The sequence below is a fragment of the Amborella trichopoda genome, chromosome 12, assembly GCF_054954075.1.
Source record: "Amborella trichopoda isolate Santa Cruz 75 chromosome 12, AtrichopodaSantaCruz75HAP2 v2.0, whole genome shotgun sequence".
Lineage (NCBI taxonomy): Eukaryota > Viridiplantae > Streptophyta > Magnoliopsida > Amborellales > Amborellaceae > Amborella > Amborella trichopoda.
Window position 1 is genome coordinate 43,493,056 of NC_142347.1, and position 19,660 is coordinate 43,512,715.

Sequence of the window (19,660 nt, forward strand, 5' to 3'; positions counted from 1 at the left end):
AACATGAGAGGAAGTATGACTAAGGAAAGAAGGTTTTTGACTAATTTTAAAACTGTGGGCTCAGACTTCCTAAAGGACCAGACTGGTGTATCTATGCATAGTATAATTTTAATTGTTCTAATGCAAAAGTTAAGTGTTTTGTTCACTCTAAATTTCTTTAGTATTGAGATTGTAGATTGTACACTCTTCAAGATGCCCCTAAAAATGAAATTAATTTTCTACATAGGTCACTAGAATAGATTTCTCAGAGTGGAAAGTTCTGAATTCCTATAAATTCAACTATACAAAAAAAAAGCGCAACATGCTTCAATGAACTCTATTATTGACTCTTGCCAAAAGAAAAAAAAAACTCTATTATTGATTAGTTAATAAAATATTGTTGTAAGAGGAAAAGCTAGGAGTTTTAAGACTGGATGGCATATCTACAAATGCTAGTTGATATGCTCAATATACATTAAAGAATATAGACCCTTCTACAAAATGAAAGTGAAATGACCAGAAAGCTCAATTCTATGGGAAATAACTTGAACAAGTGACCATTTCCTGAAACCCCTTCGTAAAACATTTGCTTCATATCTAGATTGTGTGCCTTGAAACATTTATGCCCTTAAGAATGCCAATTTCCTGATTGAAAAACCATATGAGAACTTGAGAACCATCAAAATTACTAGCATAAAAAAAAAAAATCAGAAAATTGGAGATAGTCAATAGTATAGATTCTGATTGCACAAAAATATTGATCACGTCCCCAAATAGAATCAACGTAAAAATTCACAATATGCTCATCAGCTAATACATATGTACTCTCAACTAGCTGATACTCATGGGATCATAGAAAACAAAAGCACATAGTGAAAAAGCACATAGTGAGTACGCACAAACAAAAACCTTCGAGTTTGACAAAATAAAAAAAGGATGCTCAGACAAGCTTTCTAACTTCACTACAGAATTCCCACATTCCTTAACTTGTTTTGACTGTGGATTCCGCTAATTATCAGCAGTGTTCAGATCTTCATTTCCCCAACAAATAGAGTTAAACAACATTCCCTGACCCATTTTATTAAATGGTTTCACTCCAAGCCAGAAGCTTTCATTCTGCATTTTCTGGCGTTGATTACACAGCAAAAACTTCTTACTCAATTACTACTTGGTTCTCATGTCACTCTCTCTCCTCTTCAAGAATGGGTAAAAAGCCATGCCTTACAGGATTCCACTCTATTCCTCAGCGTTTCTCGAATATTTCAACTCTTACACTCAATAATCTCAGCTTCACCATCACTGTAGTCACCCCAACACTTTGTGGGGGCAACAGACTGTTTGGACTCAGACTGAACCGCTTGGCCACGTACTGGATCAAAGACTTCTGTCATTTCCACTGAAGAATTCTCGACCTCGTTGGTCTCTTTGGTTGCTATGACCTGTTCATGCTGACCATTCTCTTCTCTCACATCAGCCAGAGAATTTTCAACATTTGTGCTCTCTTTGTCATTCCCTTCACAATGGATTTCTGATGACCAAACACTGGGAGAAATAGGTGTTGGGGAAATGGGGGGACTATGGGGTTGCCAGGCTTTTCCTGGTACAAACTCAGCAGCATTAGGATTCATGATTCGTGGTGGCAGACTAACGCAGCTCCCATCAATGGCATGCTCATCATTTGGCAAATTGGGCTTGGCTCTTGGTCCCCGGTTGTGTGGCCTGTTATAACCAGATAGACGGGGCCCATATGGCACCCTGGTTGTAGCCGATTGGTGAGGGGGTTTCCTAACTGGACTAACAGGCATTGGAGGAACACTAACTGGACGAGGTAAAATTCCACCATGATCTTTGAACCCTGGCATAGAGATAGACCCCCCAAAAACTGGGATAATAGAGGGAGAAGCACCAGGATTGAATGGTGGGGCAGCAGCAGAGAGTTTCTTGTTAGTCTCTTTCAAAGTTTCCTCACTTTTTTCGTCTTCTCGTGGAGACGGATTGTTGTTCTCAACAGTATCTTTAGTTCCGTTTTCCTGTATTTCCATGGATTGAGGCTCTGTGGGAGAAGATGGGCAATCCCTGTCAAGAGTCCCCCCCTCTGATAACTCAGATTCAGAAGTGGTATTTGCCTCTTTGCATGAATCAGACCCTTCAGGCTCAATAACCAGACTCTCATCACTAACTTCTTCTTTTGATTCATTCAATTCTATCTGATTAGGAACCACATCATTTCCTTCGATAGGTGAATTTTTTGGTTCCTGTTCTTCTACAGGGATTTCCTTTTGTTCATTACTGGCATTTCCTTCTTTCCCCAAATTGAGGTCCACTTCAATCTCTTTTCTCTCCTCATTTTTCTGATTATCCTCTGTCGAGGCGCTCTCCTTTAATTGCTCTACGACTGCCTTTACTATTGTTCCTGGGGGTGCTAGGGCTACATCTTTATAGGATAGGGGCTTACCAGGGGAATGGACACTGATGGTTGGGCTTGAAAGATTAGGGCTTGCAAGATTAGGAGCTGGCTTCGTAGTCTGAGACCCTGAAGGTGTAGCTGTTGTAGCAATGGCTGGTGAATCCACAGCATTTTCCATATTAGGAGATATTGGTTTTGGGCTAAAGCCTGGAGTCTTAACTGACTTCCTACTAGTTGGGTAAGCTTCATTAGGGGAAACCCTTTGAGAGGGAAACACGGGTTTCCCTCCTGCTGTTGGAATCTTCCCATTTGCGCTTCCATTGGTTCCTACTCTATATCGTGCAGATTCCGCGCTATTGATTTGGTTCAAATTCAGTCGTGCTAAGGTTGGCCTCCTAGGACCAGGCTTACGGCTTCCAAGATATCGTCCCTTTGGAACAGCTTCTTGCCATCCTTCATCGGATGTGACATCCTCCAATGTATTATCAGGGTTCAATATATGATTGTCGTCAACAGTTGTGATGAGCTTTTCTTCCTTAGGATTAGGGTTTGCTACTAGTCCACTGATGGGTGCAGCTTCTGCATTGTTTTCCTGTCCATTGTAATGGTTGTTATTGACATATGTTGGAGATGGAACTTCATCGTTTTGGTAGTCGTCAATGCCTGTATCCCAAGGGTTTTGGCCTGGTCTTCCTTTAATCTGCAATACAGAGCAATTTAATTGAAGTTTTCTTTTGTGGCAAAAAAACAAAAAAACCCAAACAAACCCTAGAAAAGAAAATTGATTTCATCTAAAATTAACTCAGATGCTGTAATTACATCACTTAAAAAAGCATCAGGAGACTTTTATACCTTCATTCGAGCCCTTTTTTGGCTCTCTCGAACTTTTAGATCCGAATCAGGGTTGATATAATCAAGAAGGTCTGACACACTGAACCAAAATGGAGAATAAATCAAGGCCACAAATAAATAATCCAGCATGGAATCTCTCACCCCTAAAAGTGTAAATATCAAGTAATAATGATGGATTTAATTTCAATTATTTTATCATCATCATCACCTTGACAAGTAGCATCATGCAACAGCCTTTTTGTAGATCAATATGCATTATTATTACTCTTGCTATCATGATCATCAACATTACCTGAGATGACCTTTGCTGGCAATAGTCACATCTGGCTTTGGTGTACCATTACGAGCAGCTTCTTGCTGCTCCAAAGCCTTGGACTCAAAGTACTCCAGCCATGCAGCAGCGTCCTGCGAGTGCAAACATGGAAAATCCATACATTAACATTGAAGCTGAAAGGGGATTGTATAATGCAAACGAAAAATGGATTATATGCTTGTTACAGTAGTTTCTGTTACCTGTGTGCGGAGATCTTCACTTCCAAGTTTGGCTTGCAGTATCTGTAGTGTGGTCTGCTCGTGCTGGACACTTAATGAGTAGGCTTCCATTAAAGAAAGAGCAATGGCAATGGCATGATAACTGGCTGCAGTCTGCAAATTTGAAAACCAAACAACATTTGTATTACTTCAGTCACGAGCAAGCTCGAGAATTATGAACTCCTGAAGAGCATCAACGCTCAAGATATTTCACCTTTTTTAGGGGTTAGGTCAGTTTATAGGCACAACTAAGAGACTTAACACCTAGTTTGCACAAGTGTCCATGCTCATGTAGCCAATTAGATGATGTTTATGAAAAGAGAACACTCAAAAATAGCTTAAGAAACATTACACTTTCTCCACAAAGTTTATGGACAAGGTAAAACTCAAGGCACAAGTAGCCCTCAGATAGCACATAAGGGCAATGATATTGTCAAAAAAGATTAGAAAGCAAAAAATTTGATACACCTCCATGCATATGTATTCCAGAGAGAGAGAGAGAGAGAGAGAGAGAGAGAGACCTGAATATGGTCGGCTCCAAGCAGTCTCTGGTTGCACTTTAGAGCTTCATGTAGGTATCTAAGGGCAACATGGATGTTTCCCAGGCCTTCTTCCATCATCGCAACATTGATATAAGTTGCAGCAGTGTTTGGATGTGAGGGACCACATGTCAGATGCAAAAGATACAATGCGCGATTGACATACCTGTGTCCACAAAGAAGAAATTAGTTTAAAAACTTTAAAACACCAGTTTTAGAGGGAATGGAACATGTAATTGGTGGACTTCAAGGACTGCCAATCCATGGATGCACTCAAAAGGATAATCAATCCATTATCCATTATAGATTTTTCCATTTATTTAAAACATCAAGGAGACAGTAGGCAAAAAAAATAGAAGAATTCATGGATTAACATAAGCCATAAATAATATTGGAAGATTCTTTCCGACAGCGCATATGTTACAAATAAGATACATTTATTACAAAATGGAGACAAAAAGAGGCAAAAGGGATGTAAGAGTGGCTCTTTAAGAGGAGGTAAAAATTCAATATAAATTCACTATAAAGTTTATCACAACTTGCATCAAAAACTACATTGAAAGGCCAAATCGCAAGGTCAGATGAAGGTTCCCATAATAAAATATAAACCACAAAGAAAATACGCCCCTTTTGTTATTCTTATTATGTCAGATACTATCTGTTATATATAGAGAGTAGAAAACGATCGTTATGGCAACCAGAAAAGCAACGAACCACATATAGAATTGGAAAAAGAAAAACTTATTGTGAAAGCTGACCAGTTGTGAATTTAGAAATATAGAATTCCATCTGAGGTGAAAAATGGAAAACAATTTGGGGCACTCCTATCATCTAAACAGATCAATATGTCCAAAAAAAAATATACAAGAATAGAAATATTCAATTAAGGCTCCAAGGACAGAAGCTAAAGGTCAAAGGCGCACTTTAAAGCCAGTTCGGTATGCTGGAGGCGATAATAGAAAACAGCCAAATCCCCGTAACTCTTCATTGTATCAGGATGGTCGAGACCAAGCTCTCTCTCATTTATATCCAAAGCCTTTTGTTGATATATGGTTGCCTGTTATGATTCCCATATAAACTGGTTAGATTTCAATGTAATGTTTCAGACATATATCCCATGCTAAAGCAGATTGTTATATGGGAAATAAAGACATTGAAAATATTATGTGAATAGGTAACAACATACATTAGGCGCATAAGTTATACCGAAATCTAATCAAACTGGACTCGAGTCAATGTCCATAAAAAATGCATTTAAGTAAATAAACCACTCCAATATGACATTTTAACCCAAGAGGTGGCAAAAGTAGAATACCCACTTACTGAATTGAACTAAATGGTAGGAAAGTTGAAAAGATTCAAAAAATTCCATGGCTACCTGGTTGAAATCCCCAGTATGGTACAGCACGACAGCCAAGAGACTGTATGCGCCAGCTGTCATTCTGTGATACGGACCACATACTGCCACCAGTTTCGCTAAAGCCTTCAAATTTAGATTTTCTTTGTTAGGAAAAAATTAAAGAAGCATTTATTACAGCCATTGAGAAAACTGAATTGCATAATTACTTTAGTTCCATAGTTTACAGCATCCTCCAATTTTCCTTTATCCAATGAAGTCTTTGATGATTCCAGCAGGGTGCGCCCATCCGCAGATGAGCATGGAACATGCTGCAAAAGAATTTCACAGATCATGCTCAGTCATTACAAGGTGCTCCTCAGAATGAAATTTATCTCTCTTGATCATGCTCAGTCATTATCTCTCTCTCTCTCTCTCTCTCTCTCTCTCTCTCTCTCTCTCTCTCTCTCTCTCTCTCTGTTGGGGGAGCAAAAATTTCAAAAAGTCATTAAGAAAGGTGTTTCATACTTTATATACAGGGACCATACTGATGATATCCGACTTTGTGAAAGGGTGTGGTGTATCCATATTATAATCTCTAGGAACTAATTCAAGCCCAACCTGGAGAAAACAAAGGACAAAGTTTTAATGCATGAAAACAGATCTGAAGCAAAACGGGCAATATAATGTGAACCCAATCGACCATGAAGATGATTGATCAACTAATAGTACCTTATGGCAAAGACCCCGGAGGACCGCAAACTTTCTCATATCACTGCAACTGTCACTCTTAAATTTCCACCCATATCTCTTCAATAGGAAGGTTTCTACCCACTCCCACTTCAGTTTATCATCATTTGCTAAATCCTGGTCATGGCATTTAGCTGGTGGAGTTCCAAGCAACACATTCAAACAGGCAGACACTGCTCCTGCCAAATCTTCTGTTGTTTCTACTGCGGTGACAACTGCCTGTAATATATGCTTAAAGGCTCGAACAATCATCTCATGTATACAAAGAGATTGTACGTGAGGTAACTTTTCGGCAAGCTCGACCTGGGAATATGGGAATAAGACGGTATGAAAACCAAAAGGTAGGATTCATGAAATAGAAAACATTTTAGTAATGCCATTAGCTTATATGAAGACCATAAGCAAAAGTTACCAATAATAATTCATACTCAATGGTTAATTGAGAAAAATGGATCATACCAAAGTAACAACCAGTGATTAAGAGCCTAGGCTCAGGCTCGGACTGGCTGGGGTCCCAAGGCCAAGTCAGCAGCCTAACTCAGCTGAGTCAGGTCAGCAGTAAAAAATACGCAGAAAATCTGTGACTTGGTGAGCGCACTGAATTCTCAGAGTTATTTATTTGGACCCAGCACCCAGCTGGTCCGAGTGACTCGGGCAAGTTTGAGCCCGAGTCGCTCATTTTCCATTCACTGGTAATAAGACAGGATATGCTTACCACACGTCCCAATGAACACATCTGTAGACCCCTTGTATGCATAAAATCTGTTAAGGTACGTCCATCCACTGGAGACAATTCAAGGGAACCAAAATCTGATACCTGAGAAAGTATTCAAAATTCACTGTATCAATTGAGTGTTCCCCTGATGCACGGATCAGGAGGAAAGAGAGTTAAACTTACCAGCTTGGGTAAGGCAACATCGGTGTAGTATTTCTGTGCCATCTCGATTAGCTCCTCAGGTGACTGCGGTAAGCATGAAATCAGGACAAAAATTAATTACATAAAGATGAAGAGAATTCTTGAGTTCTGCAGACAAATCACATTTATACACTTATGAAGAGATGCTGTGGCCACCTAAAAAGCCACAACAAGACACAGCAAGTCCTGTAATAAATTAGAAAGGTCTCCTTGGCGTGGTATGATTTATGAAGTCTGCAATAAGGATGAACTAAATGTTATGTAATTTTTATCATCTAGATTTCTTAAAGGTTTACTTGCAACAAAATTATGACGGACGGCACAAAATCTTAGCAAGAGCTATGCCACTGAATCACAATATAGAGCAAGCTGTGCTTGCCTCTGGACATCAAATATCCTAAATATTTGAAGGCTACCTTCTCAATTAATTTGTGAAGTAGTTCAAGCAATCTGTTAGCATATGTGATGACCGTCTATATAGAAAGGTAAAGTATATTGTAATCCAATAGATTATGGAAAAACCGTTGTCCCTAGATGTCACACTGGTCAATGAAATGATGGAAAACGATGGAGAAAGAGTTGGATCTAGCAGTATAGGAAAAGACCCAATGGTGAGTACCAATCTTGCTCTATCACATGTCATCATTTCATTGAACGATGATGAACCCATTGGACTACGATAAAACATAATCAAGCTCAAGTCTGCTGTTCTTTTTTCTTTTTTTTTCTCAATGTAGCACTATGATGAGGAGAAGTTAAAAGGATTTAAGTTCTCAATGTGGTGGCTAATGTCCACGATTTGAATCCCAGCTAACCTAGAAAAACAATTGATGAAGAGAACTAGAAGTCATTTTATTTTTCTTTTTATATATTTTTTTGGGGAAAGAGAAATGGGATATGTTCAATTCAAGTAAAAGATAAATGAACAAACCTTGAGATGTAGACCAGTTTCAGATTCCTTTAGACGTGAAAATGCCGTTTCAGGAAGCAGCTGTCTCAACAGTGATCCCTTTTCAGCTTCTTGCTTCTCTAACTCCTCAGGATCAGAAGCTCCCGAAGCCTGCTTCTTTTCAGAATCCAGGCCATTCTCTTTTGAAGTTTCCTTCATTGAATCATTTTTGGTGATCTTGTTATCTGCCTTCTTTTTGATCTCCTTCAACAACCCAAGTTGCTTCCCAAGACCCTTAACAATGGGTTCAGTCTTAGTTTCTTCACTTTGCTTGGACTCTGTTTTTTTCGGTTCAGTTTTCCCTGAGGGCCGGTTTTGTAAATGTTGCACCCAACATGCTCCAAGCTCCCATCTGATACGATTTTCTTGTTTATTGCATTCTCCCCATAATTTTGCCAAGCTCTCTCCTAGAACATTTCGAACTAAGGACCTAGCAGGTATGTCTTCATTTTCTGCACCACGTGAGCGTGGAGCTCCACCAGATTGTTTATGCAGAAGCATTCTCAGGCTGAAATGTAGTTTGGAATTAGAACCACATTTATTAATCACGACGAGAGAGAGAAAGTCAAGGGAGGACTGGATGACATATGTGAGAGAGAGAGAGAGACAAAGAGAGAGAGAGAGAAAGAGAGAGGATGAGAGAGAGAGAAGTCGATAGAAATCAGGAAGAAAAATCTTCACATTGAAAACAATGAAAGCAGCTCAAATTGTCCAGATCAAAGCATTTATTTAAATGGAACTACCTATTGACATTCAAGGCATTTGCACCCCCTTCTGGCTGATCTTCAATGTCAATTTCCTGAGTTAAAGGACTTGATTCCTTGTCACTAGCAACAGGAACTTTCACGACGGCAGTGTATCCACAGTGTCTAATAACTACAACACCTAAAGTAGCAGTATCCTGCATGGCCACTACGCTGCTTCAGTACATAACTGAGAAAGAACTATCATTTGATTGTCATGTGGTGAAAATATCTAACCATCTTGGAGCAAGGGACGGTATAACAAATTTTTAATGGATTATGGAAAACCATATTCCATTGGGGTGGTCATCAACACCCAATGAAATGTTGGACACGACAAGGAGAGTGGGAGTCATCGAAATAGGGCTTGACCCTTCCCCATCATGGTCCATCATTTCAATAGATGGAGGTGAACCACATGGATTTTTTTTTTTTCCATATTCCACTGGATTATAGATATGCCTTAATTTTTGTTAAATAAAGAAACAAAGTAGTGAATATAACTGCTTACATGAACAGTCGCACTCTCATCTGCAGTGATCCCCTTAAGCAAATTCCTTTGTGCAAGCTCCTTTGCTGACATACCTGGAGCTTGGCTTCCATCAATTTTTGCTTCCAACTTTGTACTGGCATCAGGTACATCTTTTGACACTGTTATGCATAAATCACCAATTTTTTCCTCATGCAAAATCGAGTTGGGAAGACCAATTTCAGATTTATGCAAGCTTTTTTTACTATCAATGACTTTTTGGATTGCTGCAACAGCATTAAAGACTGAAACATCTACAAAGAGACTATGAAGAAGGAATGCCTTCCGATCCCTGATTTGCCTCTCCTCTACAGTTTTGCAAGGCATAGTGGCTAGAATTGAAAACTCCCTAGACCATTGCCTTAAATTGTGCTGTCCATCTCTTCCCAGTCCACCTCCATTGCCACCCCAGGTTTCATCCTCTACTGGTAATGGAGGGAACACTGATGGAGCATCAGCAACCATCGGAGGGACAACCCATGTGTTGGCTCTGTATCCATAAGGAAGGTTCCCAAACTGTCGAACGCATGGAAAACTACATAATTAGCAACCGATATGATCAAAGAGTCAATTCTTCACTTATAAAGGTCTTACAAGCTATGTGTTCGAAATTGGAGGCAATGCTCACTCTTTGAAAGAATGGCAACAGATTACTTCAACCCACCTTATTATGTTCAACAAAGGCTTTCATAAGAGACTTGTAAGCCTGCAAGCAATGCCAATGATTTAGAACTTAGAGATAACCAATTGCATAGGGACAATTAAGAATTCCTGCTAAACTTGCAAGAAAACAGGTGATATTTATTTCAGTATATATGAAAGGGTCATGCATGAAAAAGAATAGGAGTTCATTTTCTTTTTCTTTGTTTCTGATGATATCCAGTCCAATAGTGCTTGCTAATAGCATCCACCAAATTCGGGGATTGCTAGAACAAACTATATATGTAGAAGCAGGCTTAGCACATAAAGATAAAGAAACAAAGGGAGGTGTGACTACTTACTGAGTCAAAAGCCCTGCTTATTTGTTGCAATAGACCTGCCAGGGAGTGAACCTCAAGGGGCTTCTTTCCTGCTGGGTAAAAACCATTACGTGAAGCTACAATGTTTACTAGTTTCCCGCTGCAAATCTTGACCTGCACAAAACCCATTAGATTATGTATAGTTGATCAATGAGCATGGGTCTTCAATGCAGCTAGGTAGTATTAAGAAGGGAATCTTACATCAAATTGGAAAAAATCATCTTCCCGTTTATCCTCAACAAATGGACGTGTTGATTTCCTAAGGACTGCAAAATATGTTAAATACCATCTCAAATTTCAGATATATCAAACCTATTGCAATCAGAGAGCATGTATCAAATTGTTTTAAGACAAAGGATTGTTCCAACTATCAACCTGCAATAACCAGAATTCTTAACATGATACCAAATTGAACAAGGGTTTAAAAACCCAAAAATACCATCGAGTTAATTGCGAAAAGACAAAAACAAACAAGAAAGGAAAGGATTGTTGAGATTTAGATGCTCCAGCTACTTATGGACGAATAATATGTATAAAACAAAAATAAAAAGGAATTACAGGAACTGCAGGGAGAGAAAGCTTTTCAAGGGGTAAAAGCAGAGGTAACAACTAACAACCTGAAATTTGGATAGGAACACAGATGATAAAAGAAGAAAATGCAGAAAATTGATGGAATTGATGGACTTAAAGAAGCCGACTGAAATTCAATGAAGTAAACAGCAGACATCCGAGAAAATTGTCCAAGCAAATTGGGCAAACTTATGGATCTAGAAAAATCATAGTTCTACAAAAGTTACACTCAAAATGGGGTAAATTACACTCATAATTTTTCCAACTTAGTAAAAAATGACCACATTTGATGGCAAATGAAAACCCAACTCAACACCAAATTCGAATAAAAGTTTTGGCTATATTATTCCCGCTCAAATCAGGTGATGCAATTGTCCAAACATATCTCTATATTCACATTTCATAACACTAACTACCTATTAAACAACTGCAAAGAATGGAGAAAATTTGCTTACACTGAAGCGGTGGGGTGAGGTGAGAGAAGGAGAAGAACTCATAAAACTGCCCAAGCTTCGGAGGAGGGCACATTGTAGAGAAGTCTCCTTTCTCAGTGGCCTCAGTGGCAGAAGCCAAAGCCATGGAAGCCTCTGGTTTCCCCTTCCCATTGCTGCAATTTTCTTTTTTGCCCCCTAGTTTGGGCCTTGCACCCACCTCCCCATTCTCTTGGGGACCATCATTCTCCTCCGGAACCCCTTTGGAATTCTTGCTGTTGTTGTGGGCACTGATACCATTGGCCATGGCTTCCTTTTGGGTTCCATGGTTTCTTGGGTCACTGTGATTTTTAGCAGAAGAGCCAAAGGAGGTGGTGCAAGCAACAATGTCAAGGAGCCTTCTGATATGGGCAATTGCTAGCTCCTCTGTGTAGTCCTCTGCATGCAGGTTCAATTTTCAAATATTGTCAATTTTATACACTGTGGCTTATGGAAAGTACTCCATGATCCATATGACCATAGGGATAAATATTGGAAAGCTATTCCATAATCCATACGTGTGGGCTCAGCTGTATGGAGGAGTATTCTATGACCCCACACTTATCTGTCGCCATCCATTCAATGGGTGGGTGGTGATGTAGATAGATGAGGAACCTATCATTTGGTTTAAGACTTTAGCGATGGTGGGTCCAACACTTTTTAATGACTGTCTATATATTTATTTGATGGTTGACATATATGGGCCATATTGGCTCATAAAATACTATCCCATGTATAATACACGATACAATACCATACACCAAGAAGATTGTGGTATATAGTACATGAAAGGAGCATGCACCATGTCCACCCCATGATGGACGGTGAAGAGTCAATGGATTGGGAAGAAAATTCACCGTACGTGGACTGGAAGGATCGATTCAGCCACGTACTAAAACGCCAACTCACGATCATAGAGATTTGGTGGACCTCCCGTCCAAATGAACCCATTTGGACCTGCGGGTTTTGCGGCCATTTGTTGGACCTTGAAACCCACAAAGCATCTCTACAGCACTCTCTAGGATCGATTTTTTATTTCCAAAATTGATCTTAGGATGGATTTAAAAATCATCATTTGGAAATAATAATAATAAATCAACAGAAAACCCCTAAGCAGGTGCTTTGCAACCCTAAGCATGTGCTTTGCAAGTAGGTTCAAAGTGTTTTGCAAGTAGGTCCAAATGTACAATATGGATCCATGAGCCCACCATATCTTTTTATTCTATACCCACTCGAACCAATGTACCATGTACTTTGACTCATTCTATTTTTTTACAAAAAAAGATATGAGTTTATTAATAATGAATGAAGATCACATATCATCGGCAACAACCAACTCAGAGGGAGAAAACTAATTTTTTAGCTAACGTGGGTGTCAGTTATCATATTTGCCTCTATGTAGACATGTTGGAAAGAAAAAATTAACCGCGGCAGAATGTCAAAGATTTGAAGGCCCAACAATTTCAACTGTCAAGAGATACGTTGATTTTTGCTGCACGACTTGATTACGTTAAGCAAATCCCTACTTTGACTCCTTTTTAATGTTGATTTATGTTTTATAATTACCTTCAACAATGGTGAGAACGCAGGGCTTGAGGGAGATGATATCCACTGAGTCTTTCAACCTGGAACCTCGCACCTGTTCACGTACTAAGTCTATTAGCCATACTATAATGTGGATTTTATTGATATATAATCATTCTCATCATCATCATCAAAGTTTTATCCTCTTATTTTATTATACATTGATTATTGAATAGGCTACATGCAGTAATTATTTTTCAATTTATTATACATTGATTATTGAATAGGCTAAATGCAATAATTATTTTTCAATTTGATTGCGCAAGAGTCAAAGAAATACATCAAACGCTTCAAAGGTAACCAGGTTTTGAAATATTAGCCTGGATGGGACAATTTCCCAGCTCATCTTACAACAAGTGGGTGACTGGTTCGTCACTATATCAAGACTGAATCTATTCACCCCAAAATCATACTAAAAAAATAGTATAATAAAATTAATTTAAGAACTAGTTGACATTCATGAATCTTGTTTGAACTTTATAAATTTTATTTATATCTTTATTATTTTTTCTTTAATTTGGCCTAGTCAGCAGAGCTGACTCACCAATTTGGCTGGCCCCAACTCAAATCCAATTGGTAATTGATTCGACTGAGAACCGGTGAGGGACCGGTCCAACCCACAAGTCTGATTTTTTAGTGGACCATGGAGCTCGTCATTCATGTCCATGCTGTGGGGCCATATCCCGATCTCTTGAGATGAAAATGACATTGGTTACTTTGAGACCCCAGCTTATTAATTTATTAGGATTGGCATTGAGGCGTTGGTAGTTAGGGTGGCTGATGTCTCAATATAAGGTCTCACCTTTCATTCTCATCGTTAACATATAAAAATTAAAAAATTAAAATATTTAATAACATATAATAATGCACCAAAAAAACACTTCATACGTTCTTGAGAATGATAAACAAAAAATCACCCACCTATCAACACAGCAACGTGATTCTTACACAAGAAACACTTGAAATGGTGAATTTTTGTAAATGTCACTGTTGTAGAACATTTCCTTGTTTCGTTTCAACTTTTTCTTCTTTGAGGGACTTCGCAGCTAAAACCCAAGCTCCATGCTACCTACCGTTCTTGTAACTAAAGTTATGGTAGCCAGTAGCTTCAAACGGGTACCAAAAAAAAGAGTAAGGTACATAAAGAACCTGACATATTAATTATTTAATATTTTACCTAGCTTAGCTAAGAAAATATAGTTTAAAAGGTCACCATGACGCTAAAGAAGTTGTCTGGCTTTTAAATAAGGAATTTGCTGAGCTCCAAACTCTATAAAATGACGGTAGCATGTTTAATTAATTTTGTAATAATTTTCAAACGATTTGTGGCCATGGAATACTTTAAAAAAAAGGATAAGTTATTAAATTGTTGAAATGTTAGGTATATGTTGGTAGATGCCAAAATATAATCAGGGAATAGAATGTCCATCTACTCGGGCAAAACACAACTAAGTGTTAATTTTAGAACATCAGATTTTGGGGATCTAGTCTCCTCAAAGCAAAGATTAACTTCAATAAATACAAAAATAAAAAATTATAATTGCACCTCCTATGCATTGGGAAAATATAATGCCTCGAGATTCAATAGAGACCAATTAATTTTTAGATGATAAGATCAAAATATTAGAAAACTCAAATTTCAAGTTTTTTTTACTTTATTTTTAAAAAACTAATCATCTAGAAATTTTTAAGTGGTTCTCAAAATTTTAGATTCAAAAAAATCATCCAAAATAAGTCTTTTGACCGTGGAATGAAACTAAAATATGCTCCCGAAGGAGCATAGTATATGTACTCTTTATAAATTTTTCTTCGAACGAATTCAAATAAAGTAGGAAAAGAGTCGGCTTGCAACGCTGCGTCTTAATCTCAATTCCTACAAAAGGTAGGGGCCCGACCCTATAACTTACCCAAAACAAATTCAAATTCCTACGAAGGGTAGGGGCTCAATTCCTACGAAAAGGTAGGGGCTCAATTCCTTCAAAAGGGTAGCGGCCTTTCAATCCCTACAAAGGGTAGGAGCTCAATTCCTACAAAGCGTAGGGGCTCTCTCCCTAGTTACCCCAAAAAAAATTCAAATTCCTACAAAGGGTAATGGCTCAATTCCTTCAAAAGGGTAGGGGCCCTCTTCCTATTTACTCACCAAAAAAAATTTAAATTGGACCTCTCCCCATTTGACTCACCGAAAAATGAGTGTAATTGTGGGTAACCATAAACTTCCAATAAATAAATAAAAATGTTACTTTTACACCATTTTAATTGAAATCTAAATTGCAAAGTTAAAAGTGATTTTATTTGGAAGAATGTTTTTGAAAAGGTCATAGTTGGGCCATGGCTTTTAAAAGCTGCTGCTCAAATCTTGCAGCAAAAGATTGTCCCGCTATCATAAAGCCCTCAAATTGATCTTCGAGTTTGAAAATTTTATATTTAAAACAAAAATGGTTCAGCAGCCCTAAAAAATCGTGTACTTTGTAAGACATTGTTTGGTCCGTCCATTTTTCAAGTGTTTGCAAATGCTCCAGGTCTACACTCATAAATTCAAACTTTATAATGATAATACATTTTCAAGCCATTATAAAAATTTATGACATCGAAACAACATTTTATCGTAGGGATTTGACGTGCGGCTTTACTTTTGACCGTAAATTCACGATTTTATCCTAATTGGTGAGGTTTGTATAAAGCCTAATACTATAAAAGCAAGGCGAACAACTAAATTTTATCTGGGGATGCAGTTTTGATGTCGCAAACTTTATGATGGCTAGAAAATCTATATTTATCCCTAGTTATAAAAGTTCAAATTTTAAAAATATTACAGAACAAGCAAATATATTAACACTTGAAAACCTTAAAAATAGATGGTCCAAATAATTTGTTACAAGATGCAATATTTTTAAAGCTTGAAAATTTTTTTTTTTTTTTTCATATCCATATATATTAAGATCGAGATGATCAAATTCAAAAGTTTTTCAATAATATAACATTTTCTTCCAGGGGGTTTTTGAAGTGCACTTACTCCAATGGTATAAAATTAACCTTATATTAATTTTTTTCTATTTTTAACTAAGAGACAAGCTAGGAATATTGCTATGGGTTCCCCACTTGAGGGGGAGCATAAAAGTTGGTGTTACAGTCGCTTAAACTTTATTAGCCGCCATTAATCTACTTTATAATACATGTTTTATTTTCTCTCAATGTGGCCCCTCCATGCTTACACTCTCCCTCTTTCCGCGTTCCTAGGACATGACATTAGTTTATGTGATTGCTTAATTTAATAAAGAATCGAGCCCTTCAAACGAGTTAAATCTGGCGATGCTTTAAACAAACGATTTTCTCGTTTTTTCGTAAATAGTAAACAAGACTCGTCCAATGCAAATTCCAAAGGAAACGATAAAACATAGGTCAAGGTCGCCTACTTTGATTCCGGCCATTGGAATCTCACACCTAGACAATGATATTTATACCCCTCAAATCAATTTCTCACTAAGGTTCTTCTTGGGCTCTTTTCCTTTTATTTTATTATTTTGTAAATTTAAGATTTCATTTTTTTTCTTTTGGACGGTCCAAATTTAAAGATCATAAACTGGCTAAGAATAGCCAATGGAAAAGGCTATGATGAAACCGGCTAGAAATGGGGTTTGTTTGGACGGTCGAGATGGATTTGATTCCAAAAACTAGTTTACAAAAAATCAGGAAAATAAAAAAAAATAAGACGGGAATTTAAAGAAAAACAAAGGGAAATTATCAAAATTATCCCTTCATTTGGGTATGAATGAGGTTTTGAAAATATTGGAGTTTATTTCTAATAAACTAAAAATAAAAGGATATTTTTTAAATTTCTTAAAAACACTTTTTTTTTTTTGAGGTCAAGAAAAAGGAGTATTGAATTTTAAGATTGATTACCTCATGAGATAGAGAGTAATTGGTGAGATGGCATGCCTCTACATTCACAGCCAACAATTTACGAACATCTAGAATCCTATCCGTCGAGATTCCCTGCAAGAACACAGAGTATGGAGATACTAATTTTAAACATCTGCTAAAACTTCAAACGAAAGGAGCAAATAAACAGGGGTGAATAAAAAAAAATAGGCATGCACCAAACACTTGGCACCCTAGAAACAGAGGAAGAAAAAAGTACTTCTACCCCCATTCTCTTGTACCTTGATGCTAAAGAAAAGGCGTTTGTGATAAATTTAAAATTTAGCCCCGAACATTTTCTCGCCAAGATTTATTCGGTACTATAGCAATTTGCTTAGAAAAAAAAGTGTTCATGTATTAACACCCTTTCAAAAAATAAAAGGTATTTTGGTAATTTTACTGTCATACCCCCAAAAGAAGTTGAAGACTCCCGTACTATTTTTCCCTTTATAAGGGAAAAGCCAAGTTTGTACGCTCCATATCATAAAATTACCATTAAAACTTTTTCCTTAGGGATTTTCATTGTACATAATTGTAAACATTTTGCTGTGGTCTCAATCAAGTTTTCAGAATGGACCACAGCAAAAAGGTTTGCAATCTAACAATAATGTCATTTCTCTTTTGGGTTGGTATCTGATAACAAAACTAAGTACTCAATGAATAAATGCGGATGTGGATTGTCGAGCTAAACGGGTTGGTCTAGACCCTCTCAGCCCGCTCGTTTGCCTTTTTTATTTTATTTATTTTTTCTCTTTTCTTTTTCTTTTTTTCTTTTGCGAATGTAACCTCAATGAAATTTGCGCAACGATTCAGAAAAAAAAAAAAGCAATAAATGAACAAAAATCAATCCAATAATAAAAATAAGCAAATAAATGTAAAAACAATAAAAAAGTATCGGCCAAAGTTCGGTACCTTTAGTGTAACGTGAGTATCATCAGGTGTATTGACAGTGATGTCCAGAACAGTAGGCAAGACTGCAAAAAAGAGAAGAAAAGAAAAAGCAATAAGTCATGTTTCAACTTCTTCTTGTTTTCATCTAAATTTCGAAAATGATAAGCAAAAAAGAAAAGGAAAACGAATGCATTTTTCTTACAGTAAATGGAAAACAAAAAATAGAACTAGAAACATACTTACTCTTCTCTTCCTTCTTCTTTTTCTCTCCTTTTGTTTTGTGTTGCTTTGCTTTTCCTGTTTTTGGAGCCATGAAAACTCTCTCTCTCTCTCTCTCTCTCTCTCTCTCTCTCTTCCTGTCCCTCTTTTAACCTCTGTACTTTGAGGCCTTTTGCGTTTATTGTCAAATTTAGCAATCTGCTAAATCCTTTGGTAGATTCGAGCTTCGGATTAATCTATGTCGATGCGAGAAGATAGCTCGACCGGATTGATACGGCAGCTGCTAAAAAAAACGAACTCTTCTCCAAAAATTTGAGCTCAAATTAACATCAATCATCGATTTATTCATCCAATCCTCAAAACGAAGTCTCGACAATGCAGGAACCGCTTATTTCTTCGAAAAATTGATAAAAAACAGTAGAAATTCAGCTAATAAGAGCATCTTCATCTCTGAAACAGAAATGGAACTTCATCCCTCTTTTTTCGATCCAAATCTGGCCTACTTTGCAATGCTAAAGCTTATTTCTTATTGAATCAAGAAACAATGGCACAAAAAAACTTGGACAAGGAGGGAATTAAAGTACAATCTGGTCCTTGAATCGCTTATTTCTTGGAATTTGAGGAAAGAATCGGAGGGGAAAAGGTTCCTCTGAGAGATGTAAAAGAAGAGCGGTGTTTCATTTATAGTGAAGGAGAAGGGAAACGCTTAAAAGGATGAGAGATAGGGGGAAGAGAGAGAAAGAGATTGAGGGGAGTCTGAAAAGGAGATGATAATAAGGTTTTTTAAGGATAGGATAAGGTGCTCCTTACATAGAACGTGAGGCTGAGAGATTTCAGGCCTCTCGTTCGTCGTCGAAAGAAGATTTGAGTTTTTTCTTTGATTCTTCAGTTCCTGCCAAATCCCGTGCCCTATATCACATCTCCCTTTCTCTCTCTAGAAATCGTTTGTTTCTCTCTCTCTATCGCTTACAACAATGTTACCCAATAATACGCCTATTTATTACACGACAAGTACCATAATTTCAGAGTGAGTGTGGTCTGCACCGCTTTGCCACACGACACTCGTCTCTCTCTCTCTCTCTCTCAACATTCTCTCTCTCTCTCTCTCAACATTTTCTCTCTCCTCTCTCTCTATAAATCTTCCGAAATTCATCCTTTCTCTCTCCTCTCCTTCTCTCTCAACATTTTCTCTCTCCTCTCCTCCTCTCTATATATCTTCCGAAATTCAACATTTGGCTCTCTCCTCTCTCTCACATTCTCTCTCCTTTATTTAAATTTGGACTCTCTCCTCTCTCTTACGCTCTCTCCCCCTCTCGCTCTCTCTCTCTCTAAGTCCTTTTCACCGCAAGTTCTCCCACACTGCTGAGGAGTGTCAAGTTGTCCCCAATAACGCTCTCGATAATTATTGTAATGCCCTCAACCCACTTTTTCCTATATTAACACTGTACTTTTCAAAAC

At 37.7% G+C, this 19,660-nt stretch overlaps 1 protein-coding gene across 5 annotated transcripts; it reads right to left on the reverse strand.

Annotated features, from left to right (window-relative positions):
* Positions 1-699: 699 nt before the first annotated feature.
* On the reverse strand, positions 700-19,442 carry LOC18435314 (Tetratricopeptide repeat (TPR)-like superfamily protein). 5 transcript variants are annotated; one of them, XM_088853838.1, is made up of 24 exons: positions 18,227-19,173; positions 18,005-18,066; positions 17,075-17,167; positions 14,096-14,280; positions 13,157-13,229; positions 11,576-11,989; positions 10,752-10,816; positions 10,533-10,664; positions 10,196-10,237; positions 9,514-10,047; positions 9,003-9,160; positions 8,242-8,767; positions 7,293-7,355; positions 7,110-7,211; positions 6,377-6,697; positions 6,173-6,265; positions 5,875-5,976; positions 5,687-5,791; positions 5,232-5,365; positions 4,291-4,474; positions 3,752-3,883; positions 3,531-3,643; positions 3,239-3,317; positions 700-3,086 (listed from the first exon to the last, which is right to left on the reverse strand). In XM_088853838.1, exons 6-24 carry the CDS (start codon positions 11,856-11,858, stop codon positions 1,242-1,244), a joined length of 5,013 nt encoding a protein of 1,670 aa, XP_088709964.1. In that variant the 5' UTR covers positions 11,859-11,989; positions 13,157-13,229; positions 14,096-14,280; positions 17,075-17,167; positions 18,005-18,066; positions 18,227-19,173; the 3' UTR covers positions 700-1,241. The 5 variants fall into 5 exon arrangements, with proteins under 5 accessions (XP_088709964.1, XP_088709965.1, XP_006845423.1 ...); XM_088853839.1 differs by having other exon boundaries at positions 18,223-19,172; XM_006845360.4 differs by lacking the exon at positions 14,096-14,280 and having other exon boundaries at positions 18,227-19,442.
* Between the last annotated feature and the right edge of the window lie 218 nt (positions 19,443-19,660).